We start from the raw sequence: 20,938 nt of genomic DNA, 5'->3' as shown, positions 1-20,938 counted from the left end.
AAAAAGATCGGAAAAGGCTTCGTGTGGATGAGTCAAGAAGGCCTTTAATCAATAGAGAAACATTGCTTACTCAATTGTCAATTATAAACCAGTCAGCTAAAATTTATGGGGAAATTTTGTGAATATGCATGTTAACATTTTTACAAATTTGAATGCAGTGCAAAATCTGAATGGGTGAAATGTTTTACTTGAAAACTGGGAGGCGTGCGACTGTCCTATAGACTGTCAAGTAAATAACACTGTCAAGGCCCAGAAAAGGATGAAAGACATTGTCATCAGTGGTTCAAACAGAATTTCATGAAGCAACTAGTATACTTTTTGTATACAAAGAAAATAATAATAACAACTTTATTCAACAATTCATCGCCCCCTATTTTTGTTTCTTCGCATACAAATTGTACTCTCGTTCACTGCATAACGTCACGGTTGAATCACTGATGGCAGATGGACTCTTCTGATGATGCTTTTCATACTTTTTTGGACCTTGACACTGTTATTTATTTTGGCAGTCTCAAGCCTACAGGTTTTTATCCAAAATATCTTAAATTGTTTTCCGAAGACGAAAGAATCTTTTACAGGTTTGGAAGTGATTAATAACAAAAAAATAATTTTGGGGTGGAGTAAACCATTAAGCTGTTCACTGCTGACCAACAAAAAGCTGGTTGGTTTGAAAGTCACTTTTGTATAAAATGTGCTTCATACATCAATACAGTAACAATAGTGATTTAAAAAAAAATAAAAATAAACTAACCTGACCACACCTCTACACTGTAGAAAGTAAATGCACAGCACCTTTAAGCTACATAAAACAGCTAAATATAAAACATATCAACATAAACCCAATAAATAACAGTTCGTGGGACTATATACTTTTAACAAATAACTATAAATATTTCAAAAACACAGTAGAACCTTTTAGTAAACGTGCAAGATTGGGGTATCCAGCATTTAAAAATCTATATATTTCTAAACCACAAACTTCCTGCAGAGCCAAAGAGGTGACGCTGACTCAAAATCCCTTCAAAATAAACTCAAGCGCGTTTAACTGATACAGTGGCTCCATCTGGTGGCAGTAAGCGGAACTGCAGCAGGGCGATCTCTAATTTCCTGTGTTTTGCAGCAGTACAGGAAGTAGAACACATTATCTCCCACATCCTGTTTTAAAACGCTGGCTGTGATAACCCTGCTTACTGAATATACAGAGTGAAAACCCAATCCTGACAAAATGACACAAGAGTAAACCTTTCAAGTTACATTTATTAAAATTGCACATCTTCATCATACAGCAAAATACACATGGCCTCTGAATTACACACCAGGATATGCCGTTTTTAAATTGAACCTGGTTTAGTTTTACACCTAATATGGTAAAAACTACACAATTGTTCAAGTCATAATTACCAAAATGTTCATCAAACTGTGCGTAGTAGTTCTGACCTCCTCTCATCCACATTCATCTGCGCTGTAGTACAAAGTCAGTTTTGAGTACACTTAAATCACATTTAGATTATATAGTTTGTGTTGGCAGAGAGGAAGACCAAGTGTAGAACCGCATGTTTACAGGAAATACAGTATGTTTGCTGATGCATGTCTGCAGCGCTACAGGAAGTCCTCATGTAAATGAGATGCATTAACATTAAGAATTACAGTAATTGTAATATTAAATGCTCATCCAGTTCCTCTTATCGCCAGTGGATGGAAAACACTGATGCAAACACACTCAACTCACTGAGTATTTAGGGGGTTTTCTTCTTAATGATCAAAGGTCCGACATTATCGCCAGTTTCTTCATTGTGTTTGGTGTGTGCGCCGTCACAGTATGGAAACTGTCCAGGGAACAAACAAATACATTATCTGTATCGTTTTAATGTTTTAATCTGCAGGAAGCTCTTCTAGATCACTGTGGTTCTTCAGGATATGACAAACAGTGACATGGGGGTGCATACATGACAGAAAACACAATTCTAGGGGCCTTACATATGGAATAATAGCCAAAAAAAAAAGGCACCTTTTTTTTATGGAACAATGTATTGAACCTTTAGAGAAAAGTCTGCACATGTATTGTTTTTTTTAGTTGAATATCATATTTGATACATCAGGATTTATATGGCTAATATAATATGATATAGTGAGATTAATGAGCTCTCACTCAAGGAAGAAGAAAAAAAAACACACCATGTTATTCAGAAGCCATAACTGCAAAAAATTATTTTTATCTCTATCTTTAATAAGTCTGCCAATGGGGTTAGTTTTTTCCTTTGAATTAGATTTATTTGTCTTGGGCTTATTAATATAATTTGTCATTCCTAATAATATTTCTTAGTAAGATGATATTTAAATGCTTAATTTTATGATCAACCTTGTAGTTTTTAATTGTTGGTTTAAAACATTCAATCAAATGCAATAGAATGATGATTAAGAGATGAACAAATAAACGTTCCTCACCTGCTATTTGATAGTCACATTTTAACATGATTTTGAATGGATAATTGTTTTAGTCCATCAAACGTTCATCTTGAAATATTTCTAACAATATAGAAGCTATAATGGTGTTTATTTTATTTATTTTAATGGTGTTAAATTTACATGATAAATTTATCATTTATAGCACAATTGTTTATACACTTATTTATTTGTCAATTTGTAAATCTCTTTTTTTTTTTTTTTTTCTGTGTGTTGTTGTCTCTGTGAACTGGAAGCTTATGTCACTAAAACAAATTCCTTGTATGCGTAAGCATACTTGGCAATAAAGCTCTTTCTGATTCTGATTCTGATTCTGATTTTAGAGGCCTTAAAATGCATGGAGATGAAGAATAGCCACACCATCCTATTATTATGATCTCAGAGGAGGCTTCACTCACCTTCTTGGACCTCCAGCAGCGGCAGTAGACAGCCTTGTTGCCGATGTCCTCCATGTCGAAGCTGTGCACTACTTTGGGGCTGTCTTTGTTGACTGACATGTTGACCCTGCCTTTGGGGCTGCTCTTTGAACTGAAGTAGCGTGTCAGCAGGAAGGTGCTCAGAGCCGCAGCCACTGCAACGGGAACGATGGTGGTCAGCTGATCTGTAAATGTACACATGAGGAGGCGCTCGTTTTTGACAGCTTCCTGCACACTATTCTATGAGCATTACTTTTTTCTAGAAAAGATTTAGTTTTATCTTTGGGTCAAGCCCAGCCATGTTGAAGCTGGACTTTGGACATGATAACCTAGATGGTGCCCTAAACATTTTCCCTAAATTAGTTTTTCTATCGAACTCCATTTTGGAATTTTTCTCAATTCCATTTTAATGGTTAAAGCATGTCTAACTATTTGAAATTATGAAATGTGTGCAAACGTATTAACAATTTATAACAAATGTAACCAAAACTTCATTTATGGCCCCATGGAATCTGTTTTTGTTTGATTTTCCACAAATTCCATGCTTCCCGTTTTCTGTTTTTCAGTAATTTATTAGAATATTTAAAGTAATAGTGCTTTTCCTATATGAACTTGAACTTCCTAGTTCAGAGAAGAGTTACCTTGAATTTGACATCTATAAAAAGTCATATTAAGGACTCTGGTCTGTATAGCCTACAAAAACATAACTTAAAACATTTCACAATATCCACTTGCCCAAAAATTCATTTGTTAAAATGGAAATTTGGAAATTATGCCTTTATGAAAAGTTTAAAATTTAAATTTGGTCCTACACACCTTCAATGTTATAACCATAACTAGGGGTGTGCCGGTTTCAGAATTGGTGATGACGGTTATGACGTGAGTCAAATGTGATGGTTCATAACATAACCGTCGGGGGGGGGGGGGGGGGGGGAGGTAGGTTAGTGGATCTGCCATAGAGTCAATTGGTTGTTCTTGGAGATAGCGGGTTAACTCTGTGTCAGCGCGCGCTCTGATCGGTAAAGGGGCAGAGATTTCAGACCTCCGTTTATTAAGGAGATCTGACACAAAACTCATCATCCGCGGCAACGTTTTTTGAGCAAATTTCAAAGCCGCACCCGCCCGCCATCCGCTGATTGTTTTGCGGTCTATGGCCATGCAATGCTTTGCTGATGCGAGCCGCAAAAAAAATGCCATTGTCTGTTCTAGAAAGGATGAAGCAAAGATATTTAATGCTAATGTATGAGGCATAGGCCTACGCTGAGTTTCATTTACGATGAGATGCGCTCTAGTTCACAGTGCAGTGAAAGTGAACGCGGCGCGCTGGTGCTTCCATGTCACGATTATCATTGTCTGCTATATTTGCTTTTTATTTATTAAAATACATGCAATTGGTTGATGAAACATTTATTAAAATTAAGACAAAATTTGTACAAAACGAAATTCGTTTTTAAGAGAGGTTTTCTACAAAGCAAAATTTAATGAAGTGGTAAATATCATGTCTGACGATTTATAAAACTTCATTAAGTGGTAAAAACCATGTCTCCCGATATATTGCGCATCTTATGATCCTATCTATAAAATATTTTTTACAAACATTTTTATGACACGGTTTTGGCGGTTCTAGAGTTCTAATGACGGTGTTCAACTATAACCGCCCTTCTCACGGTTATATATGAACCGTCACACCCCTAACCATAACTTATAGTAAAGTAAATTTGACAGTGGCCCTCATGCAGCTTATATTAAACAATCATTAATTTCACAATCATATTAAGAACTTGTTTCACAGGTCTGAATACCGCATGTATACCGCATTACCTCTTATTAGAAATAAGTGAATCGTCAGCTCTGAATACTAGTTTGTGGTCATATTCTAATTTCCCTGGTTCCAAGTCATTTTTTCAAACCTATGATATTCTATCTTCAGTATCACTCATTTGTATATTTCTACTTCATATAGCCTGATCCAACAGCGCCATAAAATGTCTATATTATTTTCTTGACTTAAGAAAATACACGTCTTTAAATTTCACTGAAACACACCTGGTAGTTATTAATTAACAGCTATACAACCAAAGCAAAACTGCCCTTTGGAACAAACTACTTCAGACAAAACTTTACAATTTGATATCAGTAAACTAGAGGTGTAAAGTATTGAAGTAAATGTAATTAGTTACTGTACTTGAGTATCTTTTCAGGTACTTTGTAGTTGTACTGAGTATCAAAGGTATTAGCAACTTTTACTCTTTACTTCAATACGTTTCTGAATGAGGATCTGTACTCTTTACTTCACTGCATATGAGCTAAACCCGTGAAACTTAATCAGCACTAAAATATAGCCACGACTTACTGAATATCAACACCGATACAGACTGGCTAAATCTAAAGAGTCTCTAAACTCAGACTGTAAATCCTGGTCAGGTGAGAAGGATTCACTCTGATTCTACTATTGGCAGTCATTACTGATTCCGCGAATCGGTTCTTGAGAACGAATCGTTTCACAATTCTTCAACGTCATCGAGTGAATACTGACATCTCGACGTGACATATTATAAATGTAGTCTAAACTGTCTTACACTTAAGTTGTAAACGTATATTTACACTGTTTTTTTATTTGTGAATGTTGACGAATTGTACAGAGTCGGTTCAAATGATTCACTTAAAATAACGATTCATTCATCGCTGTACGTTTACCGAGATATCAAAACAGTCGAGTTTGTAAAGCTCCTGACCTGCCGCATAACAATCGCTGCAGAGAGACATGATGACAACAGGATGCAGCTTTATTTTCTACTGAAACAGGGCATTCATTTAAATATCCAAAATTCTCAATCCAAAAAGAAATATCTGCAAACCTGTGACCTAATAACGCGTGCGTGAATTAAGCATCATAAAACTCATCTGTATGTTAGACACCATAACCTAATAAAGTAGAATCTGAATGAACAGTTTTCCAAAACAAAATTTAGAATCGAACATGCTGACAAATAGGTGTTTGATTCTTTATGGAATTGCTGCAATATGCACTATATTAAATCAAACACTACTCTTACCTTTAGAAACCCTAAAACCCGGTATTAACCCAGGTTTAGTCAGAGTTGAGAGCCCTGGCACTTGAGATGCCATGACGGTAGAGTTGTTTAGACTTCGAGTTTAAGGGCACCACAAGGTCTAAGAGACGCTGAACCCGAGTGGCGCCGTCACTGCGGAAGCTCTGCGTGATTGCGTAATTGGATATCTGACCAATGGCTGCAAAGCGTGACTCACTCGTACTGCTAGCTCAGATTACTGTAAACATGGATCCCAAATACCTCAACTGTCAGTTTGGCAGCGAGAGTTTGTTTATTACACACTTGTAAATGTTTCATAATATAAAATGTTAAATAAATAAGAAACCTTTAACAGAACGTTCACTTGAGCCTGACTGAAAAGATTTAAATGAATTTGTCCCTGAACTATGGACAGACACTATTAAATAACTTGGTATAGAATACAAATAAATTAATTTTGTAATAACCAATTTAACACAAAGCATTTCATGCTACCCATTTGAACAAAACTATACTTAATTTATTTCCATAATATTTTTGTATGCCACTGCAGATTATAAAAAAAAAGCTTTGTTTTCATTATAAATCATCCATTAGGTGCGATCTGGAAATGTTGACTTTACGAAAAAGAAAATTGCACTTTGTGCATTCAATTGTTTTAGACATTTCAAGTGCTTTGGCCCTCCACACCAATTGGGGAAAAGGCTCCTATAAAAGGTTTATGTAAAACTTAATCCTCAAAAGTCCCTTGCAACTTTTACTATAGTACAGTAACTGTGACAGTGGCTGTCACGAGGCACATATTAAACTATCATTGCACATTTGTTTTCTATCAAAAGAACCACCGAATGGACAAACAGAAGGGATCAGAGAAATTTTCCTTTTTCAACAGAACTTTCAAGACTTAAAACCCTAAAAGGACAAAGTTCCTCACATGCAGGGTTTACAACAAGACCTGAATCACCTGTTTAACAAACACATCAGGAAAAACCATGCAGACACAAAGCATTTCAGACTTTAGTAATCATTTTATTACACAGTTTTAATCAACACACAAAGCTCAACGAGCCTGTCAGGAAATTAAATATACAGAAGTTTGTCTGTGACGAGTTTTTGTCCTCTCACCCATGAACCCAATCGAGTCTGGCTGAACCATGTTAGCATCTAATTTAACAAGACCAGAAAAAAAAAAAAAAAGCAACCTAGGAGTTTACAAGGGTGGTTTGGGGGAGAGAGAGAGAGGAAAAAAAAATTCAACAACAAAAAAAGACGCATGTTATAGAGACTGCTTTAAATAACTGGCCCGAAACCCTCCATGTGGTGAATGTTTGTGAAGTTGGTCATAACTAAGGAAAGGGGTAGAGACAGTCTTTGCAATGACAAATGGAAACAAAATATATATATTCATTGTTTTCAAGTCCATTAGAATACTCCAGAGGAGAGGACAGGAGGTCATTTTCATTTATTTAACTGCTATGATTTTAAAAGAATTCCTTATAGATTTTATACAAAAAAGATAGCCAGCATACCCCTCCTTTCTCTGCAATAAAGAAAACAACAACAACTTCCTGATCCAATGTACAGTTGGAAGCCCAGGAAATGAAAAGGTAAACTGTAAAAAACATATCCCTCTATGTCCAGACTATCACAAATTGCAGGGAGAAAACAAAATGATAATAATATAGCCTTCCCTTCCCAGTTCTTAAAAACAACAAGGAATGCTTTTAGAGCCATAAACATCTTCTACAGCAAAATTGATACGGACTGATCCTAAGCAGCGGGTACGTCGCAATAGCAACAGAGAAGGTAAAGCAGGAGCTGTGGAGTGGAGGTTTGCATTTGGGGAGGAAAAGGGGCTACAGTTGTAGTTTGAGTATGTACACCATGGCTGCCAGAGGGCTAAGAGTTGGGAGGAGGTGCTCTGCTGAGGGGAGGCGTGGCTTAAAGCACTCCAAATGGAAACCCACAAGATCTGTTTTTTTTCTTAAGCTTTTTTCTTTTTTTATCTTTTGAACGTTCAAAATCTCCCCCAACCTTAAGATGGAGAGGTGTAATTTTCTCCCATCATGATTTTAACCCCAAAACTACATTGCATACTTTTGTGTCCATTCCCGAGCTATTCTGTTGTACCTATGAGGAGAAAAAAAAAAAACACAAGAGCAAACACATTACCATCGCTTGTCAGCAAGGCATTTGCATGAAACATAAGCTCTTAAAATTAACACTCCAAAAGCAAATAAAAAAAACATTTTGGTTTCCCAAAGAACCTTTCAGTTAAGTTATTAAAAGAACCATTATTTTCCTAGTGTGAAGATTTTAAATATCTATATCTTTTTTTGCTACATAAAAAAGCTTTTGTACAATAGAAGGATGCCATTGATACTAAAGTTTGTTCATGGAACCATAGATTAGAGCTGAAGATCTTTGCCCGAACCCGACGGGACCCGAGCAGGCACCAGCAACTAAAGCAAACTCATGAGCGAGAAGTGGAAAAGTTTGGACCATGTCTATAATAAGAATAATGAGTGAATAATGACGCACCATCAGTGAGCGCAGGAACGCGCTGAAGACATCTACAGTGGATTAAATCATTTTGCTCCATAAAAACATGTAGACCTAGCCTAATCTCTGCGAGTAAAGGTTTTACAAATGATAACTAAATATTCATTGAGTCTTAAATGCATAATGTTGACAGCGTATTTACGCTAATGTTGGCATTATTCTTTTATAAAATAAAGCAAATCCGGCGGAGCCTTTATCTTAATTTCGTTATTGCCAAATACCCATCTTAATTTAAAATTTATCTTAATTTTTTTTTTTTTTAAATAACTAGTTTTTATTGGTGCGTTGGTCTATTTATAGGTTAAATGAGCCCATATGTCTAGAATGCTGAGATGTTACGATGTCACAGAGGACTTATTTTATTTCTTTATTCCAACTTCCAAGTGGTCTAGTCTACGTTAGTTATGAGTAAATTATGTTAAAACATGAATAAATTACTCATTGTTGAGGCAAAAGAGCTGTGTGCGTGCGCACATTTGAATAATGTCGTGCTGTAAACGGGTTCGGGCTTTAAAAAAGCTGTCAATCAAAATGTACTTGTCGGGCTCGGGCTGAAACCTGTCGGGCTCGGGTCCTGTCGGGCCTAACTTTTAAGGCCCGATTACAGCTCTACCATAGATGCCAATAAAGAACTTCGCCCAACTTCCACCCACATTTGCACAATAAGGATCTAATGGGAGTCTGCTGGGATTTAATGACCTTTTCTGTTGAATTTGATTAGAATCATCCTCCAGTTCAAATTATTACACCCAGCTCAGTCTGGCTTAGATAAAATAAAACACTGTTGCTTGTTGAGCTATTGAAGCCTGCCTCTTGGAATTACAGCAAGCTGAAAACATTATCACTTTTGCTATGTTTTTACTTTAGTCAACTTCAAAGCTCAACAACAGTAAAAGTAAATTATTCACAAAACAGGACTTCGGAATGTCAGCGTATAAACAACATCCCCAGGGAAGAAAGGTGACAAGTGTCAAAACAGGAAACTGCATAAACAATAACGTAGCTAATAATGCAAATGACTGCACGACAGCCCCTATGGAGAAGAGCATTAGGGCAAACAGTGTGCAGAAGAGGACACTCACTTTTCCCTGTCAGTCTTGTAAATGCGGGCGATCTCAGGTACTAAGGGGTCGTCCGGATTGGGGTCACACAGCAGGGAGCAGATGGACAGGAGAACTAGTGGGCATGATTAAAACATTAAAAGAAAAACTTTAAAAGAACAATATACTTGAGCAATATTCTCCAGTATCTCTTTATCATTTTGTTTGTGATTGAGTTTGAAACTAAAGAATGAGATTATTATTAGAAAATTCTTATGCAGAAAATGTCAATGAGAAACCAGCAGCATCTTACACTCTCCTCCGGTGTAAAAGCATAACATATTTCAATTTATTGCCAAAGACTACTTCATGGTACACACAGACAAACGACTAAAGTAAAATTTCATATATTTAAAAGGTAACAATTCTGCATGATAAGGCTACAAAAGATTTTTAGTTTAACTTTGAATGAATCTGAATACAAAATAGGATTCTGGGTGCTACATTATTTAAAGCAGTTCTCACAGCACTTGAGCATTCAAACGTCACATTTAGGGCTGTGACGGTCCCCATGACAACTGCACAAACTGACATCACTGACGGTGACCTCATGCACACTTGTTTTGTATACAAGTGTTATAACAGTAATAATTGCAAATTGTTGTATTTAGACTACAAGTCTATGGTTATTTAGAAATTTGCTCAAACACCATAAACAGCTTTTCCTTTAGATTGGCAGGTTTGAGCCCAGGAAAACTGTTTATTCATTCAGCAAATTAATTTTGTGTTGGGTGATGGACCTTGTTGGGGGACCAAATTATTATACTTGCTTAAAGCGGGATTTATACTTTCACCTGGCTCCACTTCACGAGCCTCCGCTGACTGCACGCACACCTTCGCCAGAACTGGACAAGGCTTTTTTCGGTGAACCATCACAACAGGTTTGTCTAGTGTCTTCACCGGACATTTGAACTGTGTCAGTACCTCATAAATAGGACAAGCCAGTTTACTGTCAGGGATTTGTCATGTTGTGTCCTACAGCATCCAGTGTAGCATCACTGATTGATTATAACGAGTCCGCTCACGTCCTGTAGACAGGGTGCATTTAACTTTCTTATTTAGGCTACTTTCTTGTTTAAATGTGTTATTTATTTGATTTTTTGTGTGTTTTGCTAAAATATATTATGCATATCAACACCGTGCCATGGCCGGTAGTTGGTCCACCTCCACCGCAGTGGTACAAATTTGCTACCGTCACAGCCCTAGTCACATTTTAATATTTGGTCTACATGCTAAATTTTGTGGGTAACAAAAATCATACTAAAACCCCCTACATGCTAGACCATGGGAAGATAAAGACTTGGGCTAAGAAACAATCAAACATTTCCAGAATGAACTGATGTAAAACATTCTTTAAAAACGGAGTTGTACCTTTGGAGATGGTAAGTGCCGGTGACCACTGTGACCTCAGAATATCCAGACAAATGCTGCCATTGCTGTTGATATTTGGGTGATAGATTCTTGTGGTAAATGCAACCTTAGAAAGGAGCCAGACAAAAATAAGCATGCAAATCACAACCTTTACAGGCTAAACAATAAAATGACAGCCAACTCTAGACCAGTTCCTAATTACTGAAGATTATAATCCAAACACAAGCACTGGCTTCCTTCGAACACATTCCTTAAATTCATCAACAAGATTCCCTGCATTCTACAACAGCATATGACACAGTCATGATAAGATGAATTATTTGAATATATGGTGGGAGGGAAAACATTTCCTTGTGTCACAACAAAGAAAGTACAAGTTGGTACACTGAGGATACAAAGTGACAAATAATTAAGCAGCTCCTGAGAATAACCAAAACATCTGAGAAGCTGTGCCTGAGTCAAACAGGCGTGGATGTTACTGACCTTTGGCGGTTTAAAGGGGTAATCTGTGGGAAAGTGTATGGTCAAGAAGAACACTCCGCCCTGGTAAGGACTGTCATTCTGTAGGGTAAACATTTAATTACTGTGAAAATTGTATACACGCATTTTTTTATATATATAAACACACATCGCATTTAGGAAACTGAAACATGATCTATATTTACTCAATATCTCAAGAGAACAATATCATGCTCCAAGGGATTCTTGTAATATTGCCATCACAATAAATACTTACTGGTCCCATTATTGTGGCCTGCCAATGAAACACTGAAACAAGACCAAAAATAAAGATTGTCAGGGAAAGCCTATATCAGTCACACCATGTTCATCATGTCTTTACAAAACTCAAAGAGGTACACATGTCTGCTTGCCAGCTTAGAATCAGTCTTGTCAGAATTAAAAGAGCCCACTGAGAGTACAGTATAAAATAAATTTGCGTACAATTATGTTGTCACATTTCAGTCAAATCTCTGAGGCACTAAGTGGGTCAGATGGTTGTATGAGTCAATTTAATAAAATAGTGACTCTTTCGAGGGAAGCTGTATATGCTGTTTGTTGCTTCAAACAATCCGTCGTCTTGTGGCTGAGCTTCACGCTAAATAATGATGAGCACAGTCTATTACAGTACACACAGAAAACATGATCACACAGGAAAAAGCACTTCTGACAAGGAGTATGAAGCTACTATGACATTCAGTTCCTATTAGTGCTGTATACATAAGACATCTTGAAGAGCTGATTCTATTAAGCAATGCAATAATAATAACAAAAAATCTCAGCAGAAAAGTAGTAACAGATTGTTTTCAAGTCCAAGAGAACTTGTTCTAGTATTTTATATATATATATAAATATTGTAACGGGGCTCAATTACATTAAGCATGTTCCTAAAATCTGCGTTTTCTCTACAGAGTAAGGCGCTCGCTCACTCAGTATGCGCTGAAGGCTCGTTGCAAAATGGCTAAAGGGTCTTTCACACAGGACACGGTACACACGGCGCTGGACCCTGGGCTCAGCATTGCAACGCGATTTGCGCTGCACTATGCCAAGAGCAAAGTAGGTGGAGTTTTCAAAAGTGCCCGTGCATACGTTCTATTTATAACAGATCTTCTATCTAATAACGTGCAGGCCTGTTAATTGTATCGTACTGCTCAGAAAATTCCGACACAGTACAGTACTAGTCCATTTTGATTTCCGTGCTTGTTTGGATGCCCCGATCGATTGGTAAAGTGCACCCAAACACCAGACCTGTTGGTTATTGGAGGATCTTCTATTTCTGGTCTGTTAAACGCATTGGCCATTTTGCAACGAGCCTTCAGCGCTTACTGAGTGAGCGAGCACCTGACTGAGTAGCCTAACATAAACATATAAGTTGGTGTTTTTTTCTTCTTCGGGGGTGTCAGGGGCATTGCCTGTTACGCCGTTTGGGTTATTGGGCTACCTTGTTGAACGCATATCATTATATTTCACAATTTATTTATATTTTTTGCAAATATAATTAATTAGTCCAACGAACCGTTCGGTACATAATGCGTACCGCGTACCGAACCGAAAGCCTCGTACCGAACGGTTCAATACGAATACGCGTATCGTTACACCCCTAATATATATATATATATATATAAATTTGATTTGTTTGTTATTGCACTGTTCAAAAAAACTTACTGAATTCCCTTAGTGTAACCCACCAAAAAAAAGTAATAAATAAAAATTAAAAATATTGCTAAATTTTGTAACGTTTCTCCACCTCGTTACTCACTGGGTGCTCCCCAGTCAAAAATTACCTGCCAATATAATATTGCTTATAAATTCATAATATATTATTACCTGGGACACAATCTTTTCATTAACTTGTTTTCTTTCAATCAGTGCAGGTTTTGTGTTTGCTTTTGGAACGGACTGATCATAGAAAACACTGATTAGAGCTTACGTACTTCAATTTGAGTGGGGAAAAAACATGATTTGTGATTAATTTTGAAAATATTTATCCAAAAACTGATGTGCGTGAGATCAGATCAGTGAAGCCTACAACCAATCACCCCCCCCCCCCACCCAAAAAAAATTGCCAATTGAAAGAAAACCAGATGACTATATCATTAAATCCTAGATTTACTAACTTTAATTTGAAAAATAAACTCAATAGTTTATCAAATTTATTGTTGGGCCAAAGGAGTTACTTACTGTCATCTCCTACTGGGCCCGCTGAACACTGAGCAGGTGGATCACGGCCCAAATCATGCAGCTCCTGCAACACAACAGAATCAAAACTGCGTTTTTAAAGCAGTTCATCTATCATGACTTTAAAAAGCTCTGCATCACCTGTCCTGATCCCTTCCTGAAACACCTGCATTGCATGCTGCTGACAGTGAAGCACCAAAATGAAACTTAGAAACTGACACTGAAACTTAACACTACAAATATCTGTGCATTTGATTAAGTTACAGTAAAATAAGCAGAACAATCACAGTGGATGGATAATTAAGAGATTAAAGAGGTCAATCTCAAAACAGACACACAACAGTCTGTGTAATGGAGTTATTGCTGCTGTAATGACATGAGAGGTGACCACAGCTTATGTAACTCAGATTTTTCCGGGTTAGTCTGTTCTACTGAAACCCAAGAGTATCGAAACGTTCAAAATTGTCAGAAAAGCACAATAAGGGGTCTGAAATGTGAATATGAATGCTTTGGACCACGCTCATAACACAGATTTGCTTGCGCCACGAGCTAACCTCAAATCTCCAACAACATAATGTGCCAGCTTGCCTATAAAAATTAAACAGATGCACTAAAGGACCAAATCTTTAGATATTTGTGAAGAGAAACGGATATACAATATAAAGAACACAAAGACATCCTAAAATTGATTTTAAACATTAACGCGATGGCAAACTGAGACTAGATGCCCTACCAGAGCAGTTAGCCAGCTAACAACCCAAACCAACACAAAATAAAGAAGTATAATTTAATAGCACCGTACCCTAGTATATTAACAGTAAAAAAATACAGTAAACTGTTGAAGTTGTGGTGGATATAAACGATCTTTGTTCAAGGTTTCCAAATGGGCCTTTAGCATTGGTGGCAACGAGGGGTTAGCATGCTAAGACGTTATCATGATCTTACATTAATAGTCAAGCGAACCATTTCAACCCTACTTACATTTCAAATGACTGTTTATATCCGTTTAATACTAAAACGAGAAAACGAAATACAAAAACAATGACCGGATACATATTTATTTATCATTCACACACAGTTCGACGGAGGGTCGCTAGCTATCATGCTAACCGTTAGCCCGGGCCGAACCGTCGAACCGGGCTACTTTACTACACTTGTCATTCCACTAGTGCAACACTATACACTTTAACTTCTCAATAACATCGCTTAAATCGCCTTTCCGGCGTAAATGAGGAAGGATGGTGCGTTTTCAATGCGGAATAGGGCAATGGCGCCCGTGACTTCCTTCTCTTACCTTGTGGATTCTTTTCAGAGCCATTGTTGTGCTGTTACTGCTGTCAAAAACACACAAAACCCGCCTTGTATTCGATTAAAACAGCGCTTCTTCAATTTCAACGCGACCAACCCCGCCGGTGTCTTAATAAGGGACGCCTTGGGGTAATAATTCAGTCGGTGTTCAGTGTGTGACGGAGCCGGTTGGTGTAATTTGAAGGCGAAACTGAAAGGTGGTGCTGGTAGCGGTTCGGTCTTCCTCCTGCAGCAGCGGCAGAGAGCAGCTACCGCATCACGCACACTGCGCTGCTCTAATCAGATCCTTCCGCCAATTGTCGCAGTCGCAGGAGACAGATTGCGCGCCGACGCCAGTTGCTAGCTAGTGCGGTAGTGAATCACGAAACTGATGTACTAGCGGTGCCAAAATGGCGGATTGCGCTAAACGACTTCAACGCTTAATGAGCCCAAATGAAAGCATGTGTCTGAACGCTTCCATTTCGAGCCGACAAACGAGCTTGATGATCCGCTCGGTAACAGAATGGAGAGAATAAGGAGGATAAAAATATATGTCGAGAAGTTTATTGTTAGTTGTGTTCATGCGACTTATATTCATATGAGCAAAACAGTTTATTCAATTTTAACATGACTGGCAGCAGTAACACATATCACAGTTAACCTCTTTCAAAGTAAGTTTCACCACTGCGGAGTGATATTTGACAAATTAATGGTTTATCGCGGCAAAATACGAGACTATCGTCCATTGAGAGAAGAACCACTGCTCTCCCTCTCTCTAAATATACGAGTCGACTTAATCTGATGCATTGTAATTATTTATTTCCTTAGCTGTTTTTGTTCTCATTTGTAATATTTGATTGTTTAAACAATTAATAGCAAATATTTTTAGGCTGCTTTTGTCTGATCCTCATATAATTATGATTACACAAATCCAAACAGATCAAACTATCGTCCTATATTCCTGAAATACCTTGTTTCATTGTGATATCTTAATCCCATTGCACAGGTTTATGCCCTCTACCCCATTCAGACAATCACATTAATTGCAAAAAAAGAAAAAAGGAATAGAACAGAACAGTACTGACACAATGGGTTCAAAGGAAATTGTCAATGGTACAGCACACAATAATTCCGATTCTAGTACAAAATTGAAAGTGATGAAAGCATAAAATGTGGAAATTAAAAGAAATACATTGTATTATATGGTTCATGTTCAGAAGTCCATGGTGGAGTGCCCAAAAACAATGAAAACAAGAATTGTTTTGTACTTATGTTCAATTCCAAAATGGTTTTTGTTCAAAATTTTGATAGATAGATAGATAGATAGATAGATAGATAGATAGATAGATAGATAGATAGGATAAGATCAGAGAAGTCAGAAAACAGAAGCTGGGTTGTTCTTACAACGTTCAAAATACAGTAAGATAATACGCGGCCTTATCTGACTTTCTATGCCATGAAGCATTAAAAAGACTGACGTCAATAAAGCAGCAACAAGGCCTCGGTGCGCGCGCTCTCTCTCATCTCGTTCGCAGGGAAACCCCGAATCAGCCTCCACGTGATGGCAGTATGAGGCAGTCCCTGCAAGCCAGAGCGTGGGAGTTCCTGTCTTCGCCATGTCGGGGTGGTGCTGCAACGCGCTGAGGATACCCTGAACCGAGCAGAAGTCTCTCAGCCCCCTCCTGCTTCTCCATCCATCCATCCATCCATCTATCTGTCTATCTATCCGCCCCCACACGGCACCAGGCAGAGTCCAGCATCTCCAGCATAACAGTTTCCCTGGATCAACTGCGACACATCTTCCCCCCTGACCGACGGTGGACGGAGGAGAGACGCACCAAGTGATGCGGCTTCTGCAGCCCGCGAATCCCGCAGCACCGAAGACCGCACGCTCACCCGTTAGGAGTAGGCGCACTTTCCCCGTTATCCTCAACAACCCATGAGAATGTCCAGCGCAGACATCATGGGTTTAAACCCTACCGACCGCGTGATCAAATGTAAGTGGATTGTGTTTTGTACCTTTTTAATCGTACTCAGCATTTTTAAGCATGCAGCGTTAGGTGCGATTGTGCATGTTTCGCGATGATTCTGTTTCTGTGATGATGCGCTATAAGAAAACTATATTTTTTAAAAATATATTTAAAAAAAAATAATACGTCATACATCAATGATTGATCAGTGATCAATGGATGCTTCAGATGGTGTGTTTGCATCCAAAAAACTATTTCCATTAATCGAGAATGGCAACCCATAGCGATGCTGATGCAGGAGAGGTATGGCAAGCCATTTTAACATGTTTTACCCCAAACTTTATTTTTTTATGTTAGCAAATTAGTAACAAGTGCTTATTTATTATTATTTTCTATTTACTTGGGGCAGACAGGGGCTACCTGTGCTTTTAGGGGGGCACAATTTTAAAATTCATCTTAACCTACTTTATTTTCCATTTGGTAATTTTTCAACGTCATATATCACTGCAATCTACAAGTAATCTATAACAATTTCAAATCACATGCTCACGAAGAGGAGCGCTTGTGCATTCGGCTGAGTAATATATATGTACTTGCACATAGGCTTTTATGATGCAAGATTAATGTAAACACAGCCCACTGTGAACATCCTTCAATGGTTCAAATAGTGTGTGTGTAAGGAACAGGAAGTTAGCAAATTACAGCTATTTCTAAAGCACGCAGTGCCTTCTTCTGTTAAAAACGAAGCTCAGAATCGATTTAAGAGAGAATCATGATGCATTTGGAAAATCTCAGAATCGCTGCAGAATCATTTCTCGATTTGCGATGCATCGATTTATTGTCCCAGCTCTAATTCCATTAGGATTTATTGGTTTTAAGAAGCAACCAATATAATGGGTGATGGTTAATGTATCCTAATAGTGTAATCTATTAACTTTGCATAAGTTTTTTTAACTTAAGTACAAAATATTGTAATAATTTGTATTTAATGTGAATTTAATACACACACTGTAAGTTACTAATTAGCCTATAACACTTTCATTGTACAAAAAGAGAGTAAAGAATGTTTATATTATCAAAGAACGTTTTCACTTCAGTCCAGTGGGTTCAAGCACACAAAATGTTCCATAATAATCTCTAAAGCTGTTTACACTGTGAAATAAACATCTTACTTACATTTGTACATCTTCACTCTGTTTTGATGAGAGAACTAGCCAGAGAATTCGGTCAACGAGCGAAACAGCATGTTTCAGCAATGACTCATCTGAACGGCTGTGATTGGCCCTTGCATTCATAAACTCAACAGAATCATATGAGATTGGTAATAATGTGCAGTGCTTTAAAAATGTGTGCATCCCTTGCTCTGTGCCAGGCAGCAAATGCAGATTTGAATTTAGCAGCTGGTGATGTTTTATATATATATATATATATATATATATATATATATATATATATATATATATATATATATTGCCTATATATATAGTTTACAGGACAAACTGCGCATTTCATCCAAAATTGTTCGGTGTGATGTGATTCCAAATGCAGGTATCATATAACCGAGGTAGTAACTAAATTAGTACTAGTGTCTAATAAGTGCTATAAAACTGAAATACACTATAAATTTGTAGGACATTTTTAAAAGAAAATACTATTTTTAAACTGTTTCTACTTCAAAATGACACATTTAATTTAATGTGTTACTTGCATTTCTTTGTAAATATTTGCTAGCAATTTCTGATCGAACATTGTTTTTACACTTTTTTTGTAGATAAAGGCTAGTCACTATTGGAATAGGGACTAGAATCTTTATTAAATGTATACATGTAGTAATTAAAACTAAATAGTCGTCACATAAATCTAAGACAGTTGTAAAGAACAAAAGTGAAACGGCTTGCCACATCTGTGGAGCGCATCGACGGCTGCGCGCCTGCTGGCGGATGGACGAACTGTTATACAGTGGCAGGTTACCCGAGAGAGAGAGAGAGAGAGAGAGAGAGAGAGAGAGAGAGAGAGAGAGAGAGAGAGAGAGAGAGAGGGAGAGAGATAAAGGGGGGAGGAGAGAAAAAGAGAGAGATAAACATCTCGATCCAATGAAATATTTTTTGCAGTTTGAGGATGACAGCGAAAGGACGACTTAAAGGTAGCGTGGCTATTGCATTGCATTCCTGTATTGGTTCATGCATCTCCTTGCGCTTTCCCATTCGCATCTTTTACTCTAATGTCAGTGCGCGCGCTTGTCGGGTAGCTACCAGCGCTCGGATAACGAGGTGATCTCGTGAGTTACCATATCGATTGTGCGTGTAATGATGTGAAATGTGTAATGCCTCGAGACCCTGCACGAGTACACTCTTGTCATGCAGGGAAAATGCGTTGAGTTCCTCGCAGTCAGTTCGTACACTGACTTACACATCCTTGCATAGACGGCCTATGAGGGTATTTTAGTGTATCTATCCGTAGCAGTTTATCGATTCGTTGGTACATCGTTACACACTGTAAACAAGGCTTGCACATAGAGGATGTGCTGGATCCAGAAATCCCAGTGGCATTAAATCGAATTGTTATTGCAGAAAAACAAGTTACATTGCAGAACTATATGTTTCATCTGATATGATGCATAAATACATTAAGAGACTATGCAAACCCATCATAACTAGCCTATACCAATGCACGCATGCACGTAGCTACTATAAGCTTAGCGAAATTTAAAGCTATATTTATATTTCCAGTTTTTGCAATACACATTAAGTATATAATAATAATAAACAACAACAACATTAGAATGTCAAGTAGTGAAGATGTGGGCACTACAGCATCACTGAATGATGAGATATGTGGATGTGGATGTATAGTGTGGGCGGTCAGTGGAGAGAGGGGTTAATTAGTCTTCAGCAATGCCTGTGCATACTGAAAAGCTACCCAAAAGCATCTATCCCCTGTGTATATATGATCAGTTTGTTTGGATTATGGAAAACAATAAAGGCGGATGGGGAGGCACGTTTTGGGCCACCGTAGTGTGTGAGCAAGTGTGGTTTGGGCAGAGAGAGAGGTGTTGTGTACTGTAAGGGGTATTCCTTCAACCCTGGAGTGTGGCCGCCTGTAATTATTTAGCAACATATGCCATTCTGCATTAAATAATCATAGTGCAGCATATGTGTCACATTTATGTAATATTAACCGTTAGGTATCTTGGGTACTAAGCTTTAGGGAAGGTCTGTGTGAGAGCGTGTCCAGATATAGCTGGTGGACGAGGAAGGCAAAGCAGCCAGTATGAAGGTGATAAAGGTATGAAGAGGACACAGCAGAAGTAAAAAACTGCCTGATGGTTCATAGGAACCTTTATACCATGGTGTTTTTTAGTCTAGAAAATGGTTTGCTTGGGATAATTATTCACATACTACTCAAAGAAACTTCAAAGAATACCATGGTATTACCATTATGCTTGTATAGATGTTCTATTCTAGAAACAATGGTTATACTATGGTACCAATGTCCATTGTTGGGAAGATGGAATGAGATTCCATATTAGATATTGCTCCAAGATATCTTACCATGGGACCATGATAGCTAAAAGGATCACTATTGTACCATGTCCATGGCAGTACTGTAGTACTTTCTGCAGATTTTTCTAGGGCGTAACAGAGAGTAAAATTGGTGCATAGAAGAAGGCATGCTTGAGACAAACACAAATGAGTAAGAGAGTAGATTGCTTAAGATGAATTTGCTCATTTCCACAAGTTATTATGTGCTGCATTCTCCGTGAGACAGAATGCGCCTCACTGCCATCTGTCTCCTCAAGGAATGTAGTAATGCAACAATAATGACTAGATTATTCTAACTGCATCATAGTGTATTTTTTATGATTGGTACTAATAGGTGTTCTTGGCCCCTAGGAATGGAGATGTTTTGAAACAGGAATAAATTATTTGCATGCAATCATAAACACACACTTTCATGGCATTATCGAAACCGCTTCAAAGATTGAAATTTTTCTCCTGATTTTGTGCCTGTGTTAATTCATGCATGCCTCCTGCCGAGTG

At 37.8% G+C, this 20,938-nt stretch overlaps 3 protein-coding genes across 6 annotated transcripts in view; 1 reads left to right on the top strand and 2 right to left on the bottom strand.

The window, feature by feature from the left end:
* Positions 1-1,237: 1,237 nt before the first annotated feature.
* On the bottom strand, positions 1,238-6,120 carry LOC113113739 (CDGSH iron-sulfur domain-containing protein 1-like). Of its 2 annotated transcripts, none has more exons than XM_026280185.1 (3): positions 5,936-6,120; positions 2,862-3,064; positions 1,238-1,826 (listed from the first exon to the last, which is right to left on the bottom strand). In XM_026280185.1, the coding sequence occupies exons 1-3, from the start codon at positions 6,006-6,008 to the stop codon at positions 1,737-1,739; spliced, it is 366 nt and encodes a 121-aa protein (XP_026135970.1). In that variant the 5' UTR covers positions 6,009-6,120; the 3' UTR covers positions 1,238-1,736. The 2 variants fall into 2 exon arrangements, with proteins under 2 accessions (XP_026135970.1, XP_026135971.1); XM_026280186.1 differs by having other exon boundaries at positions 2,862-3,034; positions 5,936-6,102.
* An 820-nt stretch (positions 6,121-6,940) lies between these two features.
* On the bottom strand, positions 6,941-15,241 carry ube2d2 (ubiquitin-conjugating enzyme E2D 2 (UBC4/5 homolog, yeast)). Its single transcript, XM_026280184.1, has 7 exons — positions 14,936-15,241; positions 13,645-13,708; positions 11,702-11,733; positions 11,449-11,526; positions 10,966-11,071; positions 9,577-9,670; positions 6,941-8,062 (listed from the first exon to the last, which is right to left on the bottom strand). The coding sequence occupies exons 1-7, from the start codon at positions 14,957-14,959 to the stop codon at positions 8,017-8,019; spliced, it is 444 nt and encodes a 147-aa protein (XP_026135969.1). The 5' UTR covers positions 14,960-15,241; the 3' UTR covers positions 6,941-8,016.
* Positions 15,242-16,418: 1,177 nt separating this feature from the next.
* Positions 16,419-20,938, top strand: part of LOC113113737 (serine/threonine-protein phosphatase 2B catalytic subunit alpha isoform-like) — a 42,017-nt gene continuing 37,497 nt past the window's right edge. Inside the window, exon 1 of one of the 3 annotated variants that reach the window (XM_026280182.1) lies at positions 16,419-16,925. In XM_026280182.1, the coding sequence (XP_026135967.1) occupies positions 16,868-16,925 (58 nt within the window). In that variant the 5' untranslated portion in view covers positions 16,419-16,867. Of the gene's footprint in view, positions 16,926-18,937; positions 19,042-20,938 lie in introns of those variants that run through there. The other 2 variants (XM_026280180.1, XM_026280181.1) reach the window with 2 other exon arrangements.

Source organism: Carassius auratus, chromosome 14 (assembly GCF_003368295.1).
Source record: "Carassius auratus strain Wakin chromosome 14, ASM336829v1, whole genome shotgun sequence".
Taxonomy (NCBI): domain Eukaryota; kingdom Metazoa; phylum Chordata; class Actinopteri; order Cypriniformes; family Cyprinidae; genus Carassius; species Carassius auratus.
Note: the sequence above shows the minus strand (reverse complement) of the source record. Positions and strands in the feature narration are given on the sequence as shown.